Source organism: Ovis aries, chromosome 21 (assembly GCF_016772045.2).
Source record: "Ovis aries strain OAR_USU_Benz2616 breed Rambouillet chromosome 21, ARS-UI_Ramb_v3.0, whole genome shotgun sequence".
NCBI classification, from domain to species: Eukaryota; Metazoa; Chordata; class Mammalia; order Artiodactyla; family Bovidae; genus Ovis; species Ovis aries.
The window spans coordinates 42,402,415-42,420,391 of NC_056074.1; the positions used below are offsets into that span (position 1 = coordinate 42,402,415).

The window sequence follows — 17,977 nt, forward strand, 5'->3', positions numbered from 1 at the left end:
CTAAGCGTAGCTAAGCCAGATATGCATAAACAACTAGCCAGCGCTGGCAACAGTGAAGCTGCGCACGGCCCGCCGGGGATGGAGAGCCACGCGGCCACCTTCTGCACGCACCTGGCAGTCTTTAAGTAACGGACGTTTGTCATCTAGCCCTCTTAGATATCTACCCCCGAGAAGTGAAAACTATATCACACAAACTCAGAAGTGAATGTGTGAGCGCTTTACTCGTCATCACCCAAAGCTGTGCGCAGGCAGAGTGTCTTCCCCTGGTGAGCGTGAGGGAGCCGCGGTGTGTCTGGGCACTAGCTTCAGCAGACGAAGAGCGCTGCCTGCCGGCGCCCCAGCAGCCGCCACAGCCTGCGCCTTTCCGAGTCTGAGTTCCACATTTAACATACCTCTGCTTGGAATGTCAGTGTGAGTTTTGTTTTGGATTTGGTGGGTTTTTACATACATTTGAAAGAACCAAAATGTGAGAAATACCGTGGATATTGACTGTTGTACCTGAGTCAAGGCAGGTAGATAAGTTTATGCTCATTAAGTATTTATTAGATGAACAGCTCAGTTGGTAAAAAGAATCTGCCAGCAATGCAGGAGACTGGGCTTCTATCCCTGGGTTGGGAAGATCCCCTGCAGAAGGGAATGGCAATCTACTCTAGTATACTTGCCTGGAAAATCCCATGGACAGAGGAGCCTGCTAGGCTACAGACCGTGGGGTTGCAAGAGTCAGATACAACTTCGCCTCTGAACCACCACCAGTATTTATCAGATGAACAAATGAAACTTATGTGAATGAGTAAGGATTTTGAGTATAAGTTTTTGTATGGTATTTTCACACGAGTGGGAAAAAGCAGGTTGTAAATGTAGCTTAGAAAGCGACTCGCCACTTGGGGAAGAAATCCAGTGTCTATGCCTGTTTTGCATAAAAATAAATTCCAGATAAATGAAAAATACTAGAGGAAAAGCATACAGAAGCTCATAGGATATGACATTGTGAAGAAGTTTCGAAGTCTGGCTTCCTGGACAGAAACTGCAGTGAAGAATGCGATATCTGGCCACATAAATTATTAAAACCCCTACACAGTAAAAAGCACTATAATCAAAGCAGAAGTCCTTTCCCCTGCCCACGCGCCCTTTCTGTAATTGCATTTCTGAACGCTGTTATGTGTAGCTCTTGGAAATCACTTGCACGTGTGAAATGTTTTCAGATGGCTGTCGTAACGGTCCCTCCTCCAGGTGTCAGCTGTGCCGGGCTCTACTCTCGGCCCTCGGTGCCAGCATGGCCCCCGACAGTCCTGGGGGCGCTGTTCTTTCCGTATCAGGACAAATAGCTGGTGAGCCAAAGGCCAGGATTCAGCGCAGGCCTTGCTCCAGCAGCTATGCTGTTGGCAGCGAGTTTGCACTGACACACCACTCCCGGGTTTATCTTTTAACCTGAACTGTGCACCCGTATTGTTAAACCCCTCCCTTCTGTCCCCCAACTTTGAGAATCCCCATGCTTCCTAACACTGATTTTATGAAGGCAATTTTGTCATTGTTTTCCTAAGAAAAAGGGTTTATAATGACTATAAGTGAAAGAAAGTGAAGTTGCTCAGTCGTGTCCGACTCTTTGTGACCCCATGGACTGTAGTCTGCTAGGCTTCTCCATCCATGGGATTTTCCAGGCAAGAATACTGGAGTGGGTTGCCATGACCCAGGGATTGAACCCTGGTCTCCCGTGTTGTAGGCAGACGCTTTACTGTAAAGCCACCAGGGACGCTCCAAGCCACTTATAATGACTATAGGTAGAGCTTTATACAGAACATTAATATACTCCTTTTAAAGAAGCGATATTGATGGATTAGTTGAGAGAATCCTAGCGCAATACAGGCCTATTTATTTTGGCTGCTTTGGGTCTTCATTGCTGCATGTGGCATGGAAGACAGGCTCTAGGGTGCCCAGGTTTGGTAGTTGTGGCACGTGAGCTTAGTTGCCCCACAGCATGTGGGATCTTCCTGGACCAGGGATCGAACGTGTGTCCCCTGCGTTGGCAGGCCGATTCTTAACCACTGGAGCACCGGGGAAATCCCAGGCCTGTTTATTATTAATAGTCATCCAATGGTAGGCAAAGATGGTATGCACTGTTGTTCAGGGGTCTCTGGTTGCTTTCCACATTTTCTGGTTAGAGACGTGGTGTTAGTACAGTAGGTGCAAGGAGCTAGAAAGTTCAGAGAAAATGGGAGGAAATGGCATATAATTTCTCCCCTGACAGCATATGTTGGATTTCTGGTCATGTCAGCTGATCCCCATCAAGGTTTTATTATGCCCTCTTCCTATCCTTCCAGAAATTTTGATATAATTACATGTATTCCATAGTTGTTTTGAATATCTCTGTACTCTGATGCGGGTTTCCCTGGTGGCTCAGTTGGTAAAGAACCTGCCTGCCGATGTGAGTCAGGAAGATCCCCTGGAGGAGGAGATGACAACCTACTCCAGTACTCTTGCTTGGAAAATCCCACGAATAGAGGAGCCTGTTGGACTGTAGTCTATGCGGTTGCAAGAGTCAGGCATGACCATGTGACTCAGCCACTACCATACGCTGTTACAGAGCACCTTGAATGGTTTGCTCTGAAATAATAAAATTAACTTGCTTTGTTTCAAGATTTGAAGGCCATATAGAGATCTGCCCACCAGGCATGAGTCATTCAGCTTGTTCGGTCAACAAGAGTGTTCTAGAAGCCATTCGAGGAAGACTTGGATCTTTTCACGAACTCCTGCTTGAGCCCCCCAAGGTAAGGCAGCTCTCTGAAGCATCATTGAACAGTTCCGTGGTTTGATTTCAGCTGTTAGAAGGTAGATGAACCTTCTGAGTTAAAGAACTGGCTGTGACCCACCCACCTTGTGCAAAGTATGTTAAAAGGGCCATTGTTTTCATTGCTTTTGAACTGGTTTTTAAATTGGCTTTTATCTGTATATAGTGTCTAAATTGATGAATGGAATAGAATTAAGTAAATTAAGTAAGATACTTACCTGCTTAGAAAACTCAGTTTTTTGTTCTTTACTTTTTTTCCTATAAATTCTGTGTATTTACATGCAAGTAAAATAGTTTTCTTCTAATAGCATGTTATTTTCACATCTTTGAGGTACACGCTAATCTTCAAGAAACTAATCTTGGAAGTTGAGTTGTCTTACTCAAGAGTTGGAGCAGTGTAACTGCCTGATGGACAGATTGTCATTTAAGAAGTGGTGGGTTGATTATGACTTGGAGAGTTAGTTTTTCTGTCAGGGGCATCCGTGTGCTAATCCAGAAATGACTGTTTATTCAGGCAGCCACTGAAAACGCAGACGGTGAAGGTTTAGAAAAGCAGGGTGTCCAAGGCCCGTAGCCTTTGTCACGGCTGCCCCTGGGATTGCTGCAGACTGAGGCCGGGGGACGAGGCGCTCCCTTGTGGTGTCTCTGGGGTGGAAGACAGTTCCTTGAGAGTTCTGCCGCCCACGCTGGTTCCTTCACTTTGGTTTTTCCTCCTGTGTGCCTCATTGCATCCGGTGTCTCAGGCTTACACAGTGCATCTCTGCGGCCTCTGCGGAGTGAGTTCCCAGGGATAGTGTGTGGTAGTGTCTCCCTTCTGCTCTAGGTGTTTCCAGTTGGTGGAGGGGGCGCAGAGAATAATTTATGTCCATTGTGCTTGGAGTCTGGTTCAGCTCCTAGATTGTCTCCTCACATGACCAGCGAGCAGGCAGTGGTCTGGGGCACAGGCTGGGGTGCTCAGGGCCTGCCGTGGAAAGGGCGCCTACTGATGTTGGCCGGTGGCGTCCTTCATGCCAGGCCTGGGGAGAAGGGCAGGAGAGCCAGGGAAGAAGCAGGATTTGTTCAGGAGAAAAGAAGTGCAAGTCGGAGGAGGGGGAGGGCCTGAGAGAGGAGGAGGTGTGGCCGGGCGCCCCTGACCTGGGTCTCAGGTGTCCCTGTCTCCTTTCTCGGTTGACAGAAAAGCATCTCGTGTGGATTCTCACCCTGGTGCTCTTCTTGGGCTGATTCCAAAGTGAGGCAGTGTTTTGTGTGGACTCTTCCCTGCTGGGGGCAGTGAGTTCAGCCCCTGACTGGCTTTACTGCACAGGGCAGCACGTGAGCAGGTCCATGCTCAGTAGCACTGCGCTGCAGGGAGTGGGGGGTGGCTCCCCTTTCCCCTGGGCCTGGAGGAGAGCAGGCGGGAGTGCTGGGAAGCCCTGTTGGACGGGGACATGGAAAAGGACACCCTTTTCACTTTGTCATGGGTCTCCTGCCAAACTTCTAAAGTTCTGAAATGTTCTGGGTCTATCTTCTGTGATTTCAAAGAATACAAACTCCCTTTTATGGATGAAAGCAGGTTTGAGGTTGATCCTGCTTCTAGGTTGTGACCCAGAGGCAGCTACTGAGTTTGCATTTTTATCCCAGTTTTGGCAGAGGTTGAGGACTGTGTTCCAAAACCACGTGTCACTTCTCTTAATTTCTCAGCCTTCTGGTCAGGTTTGGAGTATTGTACTTTTTCTTCATGGACTTGACAAGCTTTCTGCTTGTTTAGAATATTGAAGGCAGGGGGGTACTTGATTTCTTATAAAATATGTAGTCTAGGGAAATTACCTATTTTTTCTCTTATATTTACTTCATCATATCTTAAAGATATCAGTAGCAGTTTTGGATTTTTCTGCAGGTGTAGAATTTAGGCCAAGTTGTTTGTGGGCTTAGTTTAACTAGTGTGATATCTTAGTACATACTCCTGCACCGTTTGTTTATTGAACTGGTTTTTAATTTCTTTATTTGTTTATCTTTGGTTGTGCTGGGTCTTCGTTGCTGCCTGCAGGTATTTCTCTAGTTGCGGCGAGTCGGGGCTGCCCTCTGGTTGCAGTGTGAGGGCTTCTGCCTGAGACAGCTCTTCTTGTTGTGGAGCATGGACCCCACAGCCCGTGGGCTTAGTTGCCCCATGTCATGTGTGATCTTCTTGGACCAGGGATCAAACCTGTGTCCCCTGCGTTGGCAGGCGGATTCTTGAGCCCTGGGCCACTAGGGAAGTCCTGAACTGAATCTAATCAGAAAGCTTTTTCTTTCTCAGAAAAGTGTGATGAAGACTACGTGGGGCGTGCTGGACCCCCCTGTGGGGAACACCCGACTGAGTGTGGTTAGGTTGGTATCCAGCCTCCTCCAGACGAATACCAGCAGCATCAACGGGGACCTCATGGAGCTGAATAGCATTGGGGTCATACTGGTAAGATGTCCCCGAATGATGTCTTCACTTGCTCTTGAGCTTTTATAAATAAGATCGCTGATTGTAGAACCTCATAAACTCATAGTATGTGTCAGTGACTTTTCTTGGTCTGAGTGCAAACAGTTTTGCCCTTGAGGTTATCATCAGTTTTGAGTGCTTTTAATTTTTCAGTAGTGATTTATTATTGCTCTGCATAGAGATCTGTGCCTGCGTTATAGAGAATTTCTGGGACAGTTAAGACACAGACATTTCCCTCCGAAAGCTCGGTCTCCTGTGGAGGCAGGAGTGAGTGCAATCACTTTCTTTGGGGGGTTGTGTGAGCCATAAGTGGCTGCTGCCCGCAGCACTGTTTTCCTTCATAATGCTTGTCTTCAGGGGACAGGTTTTTGTCTTTGCACTGAGAGAGAGCTGTAGAGGGTATTAAGACCGTCTTATCTGGACTTCTGTACTCCTGAGGTCCCCAGCTCTGAGGCCTGTGCTTGGGATCCACGGGCTTGGCCTGGGGCCCCTGCCGGCTCTGACCTGTCTGCCATAGCACAGGCGGTTCCCAGGGTGGTCACACGGTGCCCCAGGGGAATTTGGCATGTGTTTCAGAGGAGGGCCTGGTGTTTGCTCTTCACATGAGAGACATCAAGTGGGCACTTCATATACATTTCTCCTGTGATCATGGGTATAAAACTTTTTTTCAGATCATGCCCAGAGTACAGCTAGTAAGTGGTGGAGCCAAGATTTGAATTCACATCCACGTTGAAACCCGTGCCCGCTCTATCCACCATGCCATTGCACTTTGTGGCATCGCTGAGCTACGTCAGCTGTGTTCTAGCCTGACATGTTAGTGGCACAGCGGTAGAGGGCACGGAGAGCAGGGCCCCCTGGAGAGGAAGGAGCGCCACAGGCTCACACTTTGCGTGGTAGCATAGCCCTTGCCCCCTGTGGACAGAGTCTCTGCCTCACCCTCTGACAGGAACATAACTTCCCACGCCTGTCTTTGGGAGTCTCCTTGAAGTCATCAATTACTAGTCTTTAATCTTACTACTAATAAGTGTACAGCTATTGTCAATTCATTCTGTTGTTAATATTAGAGCTACTTTTGAGTGCTAAATTTGATAAAACTTCTAAATGAATCATTAATCATTACTTTTTCATTTTGAGATTGGATAACCAGACTCGGAGATATCCTGAAAACATACTGCAGCTGTGCGTTTTGTGCTTTTAGGAGCTGTTTTCTTTTCTGCTCCCTTTGCCTTTTCTGGGTAATCTGGAAAGCCCTTGCACCTCCCGGAGCTCCACACACCACCTCCTGCCATACTGTCTTGTTTTGCTCCGTCTGCTGATAGTTCCACGAGTTTCGAGCGTTAGAGTGGTTATTTTTTTAAGGTGTGAGCGCCTTGACATTGGAGACTGTATCTTGCAACTAGCACTGGGCACTGCTCAGGAGTCATCAGTGAACATTTTGTTGAATCAAAATGAAATCTCATAAATTTCTCTGAAAATCATTGGAAATTTACTAAACTTAATATCTGCATTAGTGATACACTGTGAAAACAAAAAGATTTTCTCCAAGAAATTTATTGTCTTTACGTATTCATTGTTGGTCTCTATTAGATTCCTTGCAAATTCTGACGTGTTGAATGAGCAAATATAATGTTATTTAGTGTATGAAGGCGTTTTAAACTGCCTTTAGAAATAATGTATTCCATTTAATTTGTTTTATTGTACCATGAGCACATCATTTATTAATTGATTATTTGGTGAATGTATTGAAGTAGTGACTGAAAGATGGAGGTGACAGTAAAAGAAAGCATTGCTTTTCTTTTTTTTTGTAGGACATGTTCTTCAAATACACATGGAATAACTTTTTACATACACAAGTGGAAATTTGCATTGCACTGATTCTTGCAAGTCCTTTTGAAAACACAGAAAATAGCGCAATTACTGATCAAGACTCTGCTGGTGACAACTTGTTATTGAAACACGTAAGCTTACTTGGTGTCTTTTTCTGCCACTCTTGGTTATAGTAGTTTTCTACTTGAGTTATGAAGTGAATTGAAGTCTAAGGGTAGGAGGTGAGATTTCAGAATCTAAGGATTTAACTGTCTTATTTCGATTGTACTTTTAACCAGTGATTCTATAAATCATATCCTAGGCAATTCACCATTAGATGAACTTTTTGAAAAAGTTTCAGTACACTCAATAGATTGGAAGATTTAGAAACCTTTTGGAAATTAAAAAAGAATACAAATTTAAATAACATTTGAACAGTTATTTGGCTTGCCTGAGTTTCCATTTTTGGTGCTGAATCTGTGACTGAAGGTGGGAGAGGTGAGTCCTCTGCCGTGTCAGCACGCGTCTTCCGGGGGTCTGTTGCCTCCTGTTCAATATGAGGTGGTGATTTTACCGAGTCCGTCCTCAGGTGTCTTCTTGCTCTGCAGTTCTGTGACTGTAGACATTCTCTCGCTCATACTGTGTCACCCCCAAACCTTGAAGATGGGCAAGGCTAGCCTGGAGTGACCAAGTAGATGGGGAAGACAAATGACATCTGAATGAGACTGGCTTTGCACGTTCTGATAATGCAGCCCACAGCTCTGGTCATTGGCCAGCCACACCTGTTTTTAATAAGAATGTAATAATGTTAGTTCATGTAGAAGTAAGTGTTGCTCACATTTGAAAAGTACCAATATTGCTGTGGGTTGTGAACTAAATTTTTGCTGGGGCATGATTCCATTTCAGAATAAAACCTGGCTTTGCTTGAGGTCAGCTGCTCACTGGTAGCAGTTACTTTATCACATTGCATCTGATTTAGCCAATAATTCACAGCTATTTAGCTTGCTGGGTTGTATGTATAAAGTGGTATGTATCAAATTTTCTGTTTAACTAGAGTTCTGTTTCACTTTAAAATTTTGACACTGTGACATTTATGTCAATGTTAACCTGAAACATTCTTTTTTATTCAGCTCTTTCAAAAATGTCAGTTAATAGAACGAATACTTGATGCCTGGGAAATGAACGAGAAGAAACAGTGAGTATATTGCTCTCTGATAGGCGTTCAGGTTGGCTATTTGTGTTTGGCTATGCTGGGTCTTGGCTGCTGCGCGGGCCTTTTTGCACTAGTTGCGGCGTGGGGCCCACCCTCCAGCCCCAGCACATGGGCTTCTTACTGCCGCAGCTTCTCTTGTCCCAGAGCACAGGCTCTAGGCGCTCAGGTTTTAGTAGGTGTGGCTCTTGGACTCTGGAGCACAGGCTTAACAGCTGCCACTCCAAGACATGCGGGGTCTTCCTGGACCAGGGACCGAACCTGTGTGTCCTGTGTTGGCAGGCAGACTCCTCACCACTGAGCCTCCAGAGAAGCCCTGCTTTTTAATTTGAAGAAAATGTGCGCCCTTGCTCTAGACAGGGCACAGAGAATATAGTTACACGGTACAGGCCGCTTTACAGTTAGTTACAGATGGCTCTCTGGGGACTCCCAGAGTATTTAATTGTTAACAGGTATTTTTCTAATAATTTACTTTTAGATCTCCCTGTCTTTCTACCTGTCTTGAGGGGAAACCGGGGGTTGGGAGTGCGCCCCTCCTCTGCTGCTGCGTTTGAAACTTGTTTCTTGGTGAATGGTGGTTTTTCTGAGAATGATGGGAAGGAGGAAGAGAATGACAAAGGCAAGTCCTCCGTGATGGTAATTAGCTCCTAGAGTCACTTTGTGCCTGGAGCTAGAGGAGGGTACGATTGCCTAGTATTTCCTTTTATAGAAAATTTCCGTTAGCTGATTGGCGCAATTACTTGCGGTATTTGTTGCTGCCTGTGAGTGGCTTTGTTACCCCCTAGCAGTGTTGTCTGGGATGAGCATTCCCCTGTAACGCCCAAGGAGCTTTTATGCCTTCCCATAGATTCTGCAGCAGGGGGTGTGTTTGGGAAACACTCTCAAGGCATTCTTGTGTTTGCTTTTAAGTCAGATTTATGTAAGCATACATTTTGGGGTATACATTTCTTTTAAAAATCACTTACTAAAAACCGATAGGGCTTTGCTTTGATTCTTTGTGGAGAAAGATGGCTTGTAGTTGAGTGTGGCTGGGGCTCAGGTCCTCTCCTCCGAGGAGAACCCTTCTGTGGCCAGACTGACGTCTCTGGTCCATCTTCGCCTTCCTTGACTCCCTTCCCCTCTCTGCCTCCTTGTCTCACCAGTGCTCTGCTCCCCTTGAGCTCCAGCCTCTGAAATCCTGGCTAAGGTTATTCTTTCTTGGGGGGTCCTGAAAGAGCTTTTTAAGGTTTCCTTGAACAGGAAGCGTAAAGAACACTGGGAGCCTTGGGCCAAAAAGGTTGGAAATGGGTGTTTGTTTTCACTTGTGGAGGTGTGAGGGAATACAGCAGAGTTTGTAAGAATTTGCCCCGAATGAACATTCAGGTTCTTATTGTGAATCTTGCTGTGAAACGGAAAGAGGTCGCAGAGCTGGACATGACTGAGTGACCGAACAACGACGAGAGAGGCTCTTAGCTCAGCTGAAGTCCGCCCTGGGCTTTCCGGCCTTCAGGCCTCCGTGGAACCTCTAAGCTTATTGCAGATACTTTTATTTTTGAGGCAGGCCTGTAAGCATTATATGGTTTTCTTCTTTGTAAAGTGGCTCCTGAAAGAGTCTCCTTTTAAGTAAAGATCTCTTCAGTTTCTTCCCTCCTGTCTGCATTCAAAAGTCTTCTGTTTCATAGAATTTGAAGTATTGACACTTTTTAAATATTCAGGTAGAGAGGTCACAGTGATGTGAGAAGTCTTAAGTGTAAAGATGGGTCGGTTGTGAAGAGTAGACTCTGGTGAGGGAAGGGGTGAGGAGTAACATGCATGTCTGTTCCCAGTGGTGTATGGGCCAAATGCAAGTTGACTGCCTCTCCTCTTGGCCAAGTCCTCAAATCAGCTAACATTTTAACTCAAGAAATGTCATTACTAGAAAACTTTCTCTGGTAATTGATGAATATGATTGAAATTTAATATCATGTCTTAGCAAAATGAACCAGTAGAATTCTCACCTCAGTTCTCTACAGTTTGTTTAGTCTGAAAAATAGTTTTACAGAAAGAGAGAAAGGAAAGTCACAGCCACAGAATCATCAGGTGCCAGTGAATGTTCAGGCTTTTGTTTTTAAAGATAATGTGTGACTGAAGACAGTTGGTTTGAATACTTGAACAAAATTTGTCCTGTCTAGAGGGGCTGCAGTGTAATTTTTTTGAGTAGACTGTTTTCTGCCACACATTTCATTGCTCATCCCCGCCGCCCCCAGTCTGATAAGACTCCTTACCCTCCTCTCCTATCTGTTCTTGTCCTTGGTGGCTCGGATTTTAGAATGATTGCTTAACTCCACAGTAGTTACCCAGCTGCGTCGTCACTCCACCCTGTCAGGAGTCTGAACATCTGTCTTCTGCCCCCTGGCAGGGCCGAGGGAGGTCGGCGGCACGGCTACATGGGCCACCTGACGAGGATAGCCAACTGCATCGTGCACAGCACAGAGAAGGGCCCCAACAGCGCCTCGGTGCAGCAGCTCATCAGAGGTAACGGGGCCAGGGCTCGCAGCGTCGTTTCTGTTGGATTGGTGGAGTTAAGGGTAGGGTGGAAAGATTCATAGCTTTTTAAACAGCTGTCTAAGGAGTTCCTTCTACTTCCACATTATCTGGAGATTTGAATGAGACTCTTGAGAATGTGTTTGAACAATATGACTCTTTGCTGTATCTCCGTTCTTAGTTCTGCAGTCCTTTTACTAAGTATCGGCAGGCTTGGCCATGAACTGGAGTCACCCACTTTCATCCTCTAAGGGCATGGCTCACAAGTGGCGAGCTTGAAGTACTCATAGGCTGACAGTGGAGCCTTGTGAGCTACAGTTAGTTAGTTACTCTTGCTTTTTCTTTTTTCCTGAAGGCCCCCACATGGCCTGTGGATTGAGTTCCTTTCACTAGCATATTAAGATACTTATCAGCATTTTTTTCTGTCTGTCTATTACTAAAATGAGGGCTATTAGCCAATATCCTTAAAGACTCTTTCTGTACTAGCATTTGAATGTAATCAGCCTGAGGTTCCTTGAAAAAGCTGTGCGGATGCCTTTTACACTGGCTCCCTGGCCTTGAGTCTACCTCCTCCTGGATGAGAACATGAAGAACCCCAGGTGCTCCAGTGGGATTACTAGTCCTGTGACTCACTCCAAGGGCAAAATGTCTTAGCCTCGTGGTGCAGCGTTTGTTCAGTTGTTAGCTTGCTGAAAATCAGCTCCCAGTCTATCCTACTTCTCTCTTAAGAATGTTTGTGTTCAAGAGGCTGTTACCTATTGAATGTGCAGTGAAGGCATGATTGTGGCCCAGCGATGGAGAAAACTGGGGCTTGCCCGCCGGGAATTTTGCTGCTTGAGAGAGAGATTAGCCGTATCATCACACTGTATGTCCTTAGCCGTATGGGTGAATTGGCCATGTCATGTGTGTGTTCTTTTAGAGCAGTCTTAGTTTTATGGTGGTTGCCTCCCAGATGTGTGTGTGAGGGTGTATACACATATATTTAAACCAGAATTGTCAGACAACAACTTCAGTCTAGCAAGGGCTCCCAGATTGCAGCTGAGTTTCATTTTCTCATAGAACTATTTGTGTTTCCTTTTCTTTAAATTTTCTGTAGAGGGTAGATTTCATTATTGCACGTGTATCCGTTTGTTGTCCTATGACACAAGTATTTAGAAAACATTATCTTTGGGGAACTTGAGAACCCACACTGGGTTCCATGGGGCAGCCATGGGCTAAATGCCCTCAGAATTTCTCAAGAGAGCGAGCAGGAGTCAGTGTGTGCAGTGTTCCCTGGACACGCGTGACCGTGGAGCAGGACCACTGTTACCCACACCTTTATAAAGAGTTCAGTGGAAACACTTACATTAATATATTCCAGGTTAAGTTTTTACCAAAAGATCCTAAAAAAATTGTTAAATCCAGGTAACTGGTTGGGGCTCTTGGCATCAAGCATAGACCAGAGGCGGGGTGGGGGCGTTCCTGAAAGTCCTCAGGGTGCAGACTGAGCACGGCTCTAGAACCCTGAGCCTCCAGAGCCCGGCGCCCAGCCCGCAGGGCTTGCTCACCTCTGACGAGCCGCATGGTGGCGCCCTGTCGTGCCCCCTGTCTGTCTGTGTGTAAGTCGCTGTAGTGATCCTGCTTTTTTCTTTTTCTCCCCTCTGAAGATCTTCCAGATGAAGTCAGGGAGCGATGGGAGACGTTCTGCACGAGTTCCTTGGGAGAAACTAACAAGAGGAACACGGTGGATCTAGTAGGTTCTTCAAGATTACATTTCTGTGGTTGCGGTGCTCTGGGGCTTTGCCCGCTTATTCAGAAGGATGTGAGGCACCTCTCTTCCACTTGTGCTGGTGATGGTGGACCAAGGGGCACGCTTGTGCCTCTCACCAGTGAACGAGGTCGCGTCCACAGTGCTCTGGCTCGTTTGTCCCGTCAGCTCCCAGTTCCAGCCTGGGGTGACGTAGGGGACACGCAGCCCTCAGCCCCGCTTCCTGCCACACTGCTGCACCTCCCTTGGCGCCTGCTCCCCAGGCTCCTCAGCTCAGCCCCAGCTGTCCTGCCACGTTCGTGTTGTTGCCTTACGCCTGGATAACTCCGGGTGGTTAGAGAACCGAAATATTCCTGTGACTGGTTTCTACTTCTGCTTAGTTGAGTTTACCCTCATTAAAGACATTCCCAGTTGGGGGAAGTTCTGCAGATGACTTTGGAACCCCAGCTTTAACAGATTGGTACTTTGAGCCAGGGAACAATGGCATTGATAATATTTTTTTTAATTATATTGGACTTTGGAATGTAGTCTTTGTTTTCTTTAAGACACTAAGTTTTAAGGTAAGTATTGATTTGGTTTTGAAGATGAGGGAAAGCGTTTCCTTTTGCAAGCACGTGCCACCTGACAACTGAGGTGGTAGCCTTGATTGTGCACAGAAGGAGATGCGTCAGGCGTTTCATTCTGTTTTTGAAATTCAGCAGCTGCAGTCTTGAATTTCTGGTACATGGTAACTCCCTCGATTGTTGGGCAGTCAAGTGCCTGGCAGCCTTATCTGCTCAGAACAGGATTTAGAAATGAGGGTGGGGGTGGGAGGTGCTACAGAGCAGTGCCCGGGTCACCCTGTGTCACATGGCCTCGGGGGCTGGTCGCCTGCCCCGCTGTAGATCAACTCACAACTTTGGTTGTCTTTTAACAGACTCTTGACAGATTGGTGGCTTGGTAAGGTGGATATAGTGGGAGAATTATTAGGTACTAGAAGCTGAAAGAATTATGAAGAGGTAAGTGTAGAAAGGGAGCTGTGTGGGGCCTTTTAATTACAGCTGGTTTAGTGGCCCCTGTGTCTCGGTGTTACAGCCCAGCAGAGGACGTGACGTGCACTTGACAGCCCTGTGCTATCAAGGAAGGGTTAAGTAAGTTTTAATGAATGTATTACCCACCGTAGATTGGTTTTTTGTTTTTTTTTCCCCCAGTCAGATTGGTTAAAATTCTGGATGATCAGGGTGTTAACTGCAGAGTATTAATTATACTTAAGCTGAACCTGTTAATTTAGAGGTCCCCATATTGAGTCCTTATTAAGAATGCAGGCAATGTGATCTTCTTGAAAGGGAGTTTTGACTTGTTTCTTATTTATAGAGAAATAGTTAGGAGTATTAATTCTGATCTTGTTTGGGGAAATTTGTTAAAACTTGCCCTTTGATTAACTTCAAAGGTAGAAGTAAAAAATGTCAGTTAAACTTGTTATCAGGACTTTTTAAAAACTTTGGTAATTCAAGTACATTTCTCTGGTCAATGTGTAAAGAAGGACTGCATTGCAGTTCAGATGATTCTCAGCTCCTTTGCGCTGTGCGGTCGGTCATCTAGTGTGTGACTGTGTTTAATGTTGTATATGGCCACACAGCACGAAATTAGTGCGCAGCTCCTTTGGGTCAGGGAAATGCAGACAGACACTTCCATCTAGACAGACATTTACATCTGTGTGGCACGAAGAGCTATCCTGGGCTCCGCGTGTCATGCTGGCTGAAGCCTGGTTCTCCTTTGCCTGCTGCGCTTGATGCCGTAGCACTTTGGCTATGCAAATACTCCGCAGGAACACAAAAAGAGACGTGGGTTTATGCAGCAGAAGTGGCCAGTAATAGAGCCCTGTTAGCATGGCTCATCTCTGTGTCTGCTTGGCCCCACCCTGTGATCTTGTTGCCGCCTGAGACTCTGTGTCGCTGCTCTCTCAGGACCTCTCACTTCTTTAGTCTCAGACACCCAAGACTGGCAGGCCACCGCCAGTCAGTCTGAGTCCTTCAGTGGGGAGTGCTACTTTGTGGTATTGGGTTGACCACAGAGTTTTCCCATAAGTGTTACGGCCAACCCTGCATTTTTAGGGATGCGGGGGTTCCAAGTTTTTAAGGGTCCGTTTACATTAACCCCAGGCCACCGTGGAGACTTGAACTGTAGCTTCCAAACTCTTCATTTTCTGCCCAGAATGTTTCGGGCTGTGTCCCAGTAGGGATAGAGAGTTGCCTTCTTGCTGAGCTCTTTGAAGTGCTTCAACCTTGTGGCCCTGCATTGCCAAAGTAAATGCGCAAGAGATGGACACACTCTTACTGTCAATAAAACTCGGCACTTTAGCATCCAGAGACTGCGCTGCTTTGACTAAGCCCCCAAACTGATTTAGATACATTTAGAAAGCGCAGGAGATATTTTTGTGCTGACTTTGGAGAACTGAGTTTGTTTCATTCTTTGCCTTCCTCTCCAGGGGCAAGGGTGTGTTTTTTAAATGTTGAGGTAGTTTATGAGATAGTTTATGGAGATTGTATAGAGTAATACAGAGCGCACATTTGAATTGTTTGCAGGCCCAGTGGGTCGAGGCGGAACCTCTGAGGGTTTGCATTTCTGACCAGCCCGGGGTCATGTAGGTCCTGGGAGTCCACAGTGGGACCACGTGGAGCAAGAAGAGCCTGTGGCTTCTACTTTTCACTCAGATGTTACCAGTCAGGTCATACTTAAGATTGCTTAGCAACCTAATCAGCCAAGATGAAGAAAACTCTTACTTGCCTTTTCTTTTCACAACAGTTAATAAACCTGAAATTTAATCATGAATGAAGGTAACATCTCAAAGGCTTTTTTTTTCTTTCATTACAGTATCAAGAGTATAGTTTACTCTTTTTGCATAAAACAAAAGCATTTTCGCTTATTTAAAAAACAGTCTAGTTTGCTTAGAATACGTCTTGCTTGGCAAGAGTGTTCTTATCTCCTTATTTCTTAAAAGTTAGAATTCTGTATTCTTCTTTAGTGATGTGTTCAGTTCAGTTGCTCAGTCATGTCCGACTCTTTGCGACCCGATGAATCGCAGCACGCCAGGCCTCCCTGTCCGTCACCAACTCTCGGAGTTCACTCAGACTCGCGTCCATCGAGTCAGTGATGCCATCCAGCCATCTCATCCTTGGTCATCCCCTTTTTCTCCTGCCCCCAATCCCTCCCAGCATCAAAGTCTTTTCCAGTGAGTCAACTCTTAGCATGAGGTGGTGATGTATTGGTGTTCCTTAATTCATTAACTCGTTGAGTGGCTCCTGTTTGCTGGACACTGTGGATGTTGCACTAGACAGGATTGGCAAAAATCCCTGCCTCAGTGGAGGTGGATAATCAAAGGGGGAGGGTAAACGAGGGGAAGGGAGTTGGAGTGTTTTGGGCAGACGTGCATTTAAAATTAAGTGGTCTAGGGAAATGTCCTTGAGAATATTGGTGTAGAGGCTGAGGCAAGTGGGGGTAGAAGAGGGGGTGCAGAGGCCGGTAGGGCGCCCACATATTTATGTCAGAGCGTGGCAGAGAATGAAACGGGGATCTCTTGCAGCTTCAAGGCACGCTCCTGGGGTTGTGATCTTAGTGAGATGAAAAGCCGTTGGGTTTGGAACTGAATGAAAAGTGCCATGATTTAATGTCAGTGGTTTTAAATCTGTCATGATTTAAAGGATCGTCATGGCTGCTGGCTTGAGGAATGACCTAGTGGGACTAGAGGTGCAGCAGAGAGACTGCTGGATGCAGTGTTCACCCAGAAGAGAGAGAAACCCTCCCTAGGAGGTGATGATAGACTTGAGGAGACGTGATGGGGTTTCAGGTTCTGCTTTGACAGTAAGGGTGAACACGTGTGGGTGGGACGGAAGAAGCAAGACAAGACTTCAGCTGGAAGAAGACGAATGAGGGAGGCGTTTATTGAGCTGGAGCTGCTTCAGAGGGGTGTGTTCTGAATGTTTAGATCAGGGATAGAAGATTAACAAGTCAAATTGCATCTTTCAGCTCATTTTATTAATAATGATTTCAGACTGCGTTACCCTGTAGATAGAATCAGAATCACCACATCTCTCAACAGAATAATTGAGAAGGTGCACATGCTTTATGCCGTTATTATTAATAACTTTCTAAAATAGTAGTTTCTTTCTGGAGGAAAAGATTCCTTGAATTGCTTTGAGGATACTAGTTAAGGAGAAGATGGAAGGGGTCACAGTGTCTGGCACACAGTAGTTGCTTAAGTTTGAAAACAAGACTCTAGTTTCTTGTTTTCATTAATAAGCTGGTAAATTCTTAGTTTGAAGCAAAAAGTATGAACAAGGATACGTTGTATTCTTATTGATCTTGAAACAGCAAGACCAGCCAGGAGTGGTGGACTCCTTTTTGGTTCTGTCCAGTTCTTTCGGCTTTCTTTTTGAATTGTCTTCTGTTTTTGTGCCCCACCCCCCGCCATGGGCTTAGTGTGATTCTTGTACTGACTTGCCAGCCACGTGGCCTGAAGCTCCTAAATCCACTGCAGCGGAGCCACTTGACCTGCTCTCAGTTGCAGTCACCCTGTAAGGTGCCAGCTGCCGTGACCAAGCAGTATTCCACCCCTCCCATCTGCACTCTGGCTGTGCCCTCATGGGCAGACTACCCACTCCACCACACACACACACACAGAGACACACACACACACACACACACACACACACAGACACACATTTTCCTGTCTGCTTGCTAAAGCAGTGGTTGATTCAGGCAGGCGGATCATAAATTCTGCTTTGATTTCATCAGGTCAAGTGCAAAATTCATGTGAATGTTTTGCTTGCACTTTAGGGAGGATGGAGAGGGAGTTAGTTGGAAACTGGGTTATTCACTTGGACTTTAGTATCTTCCTCAAAGATGTCCAGATAAAGAGAGATGAGATTAGTTTTATTCACACAGTGATTTACTCAGAATTCCATAAGCCACACCACATACAGACCCCTCTGGATTCCACTTGGGGCATCTTGAATCAGTGTTGGAACATCACAGAGTAAACCAGGCCAGTGTCTACGGCGCTAGGCTTCTGGGCACAGCTGCAAGGGCTGGCAGTTAATGGCCACTGTTTCTCCCCTGAGGACAGAGCTCTCTGCCTAGAACACTGCTACAGGACAAGTCAGAAAATACAGTGTAAGTTACCTGAGAAGTACAGTGCCTGTTCTTAGAATTTTGCAGACTGTTGACATTGATTACTTGCTCTGTAGCAATTACCATTATTAGTGTGGTACTTAGTCATTTCTATTTGTTAATACATTTATGAATGAATCAATTAATGAAAATCACTTACTGTGAATTGGTAAGCAGTTCCTGTTTATGCTTTTGCTTATATAATTAATGTGAGTTAGTTTTAAGTTGTGAGGGGCAGGGATTACGTGTTAAGGGGCAGGCGGTCTGGGGTCTTGTAATGAGCAGGGGACTATTGACTCAAGTCATATTTAGCACTTACGAGCAGTGCTTTTC

At 45.8% G+C, this 17,977-nt stretch overlaps 1 protein-coding gene across 37 annotated transcripts in view; it reads left to right on the forward strand.

Annotated features, from left to right (window-relative positions):
- The window catches only part of PPP6R3 (protein phosphatase 6 regulatory subunit 3), a 122,642-nt gene that overhangs the window by 74,440 nt on the left and 30,225 nt on the right, over positions 1-17,977 (forward strand). For all 37 annotated transcript variants that reach the window (XM_042237941.2, XM_060404364.1, XM_042237943.2 and 34 more), the window contains 6 exons: positions 2,636-2,765; positions 5,061-5,213; positions 7,040-7,189; positions 8,168-8,232; positions 10,625-10,740; positions 12,396-12,481. In XM_042237941.2, the coding sequence (XP_042093875.1) occupies positions 2,636-2,765; positions 5,061-5,213; positions 7,040-7,189; positions 8,168-8,232; positions 10,625-10,740; positions 12,396-12,481 (700 nt within the window). The remainder of the gene's footprint in view (positions 1-2,635; positions 2,766-5,060; positions 5,214-7,039; positions 7,190-8,167; positions 8,233-10,624; positions 10,741-12,395; positions 12,482-17,977) is intronic.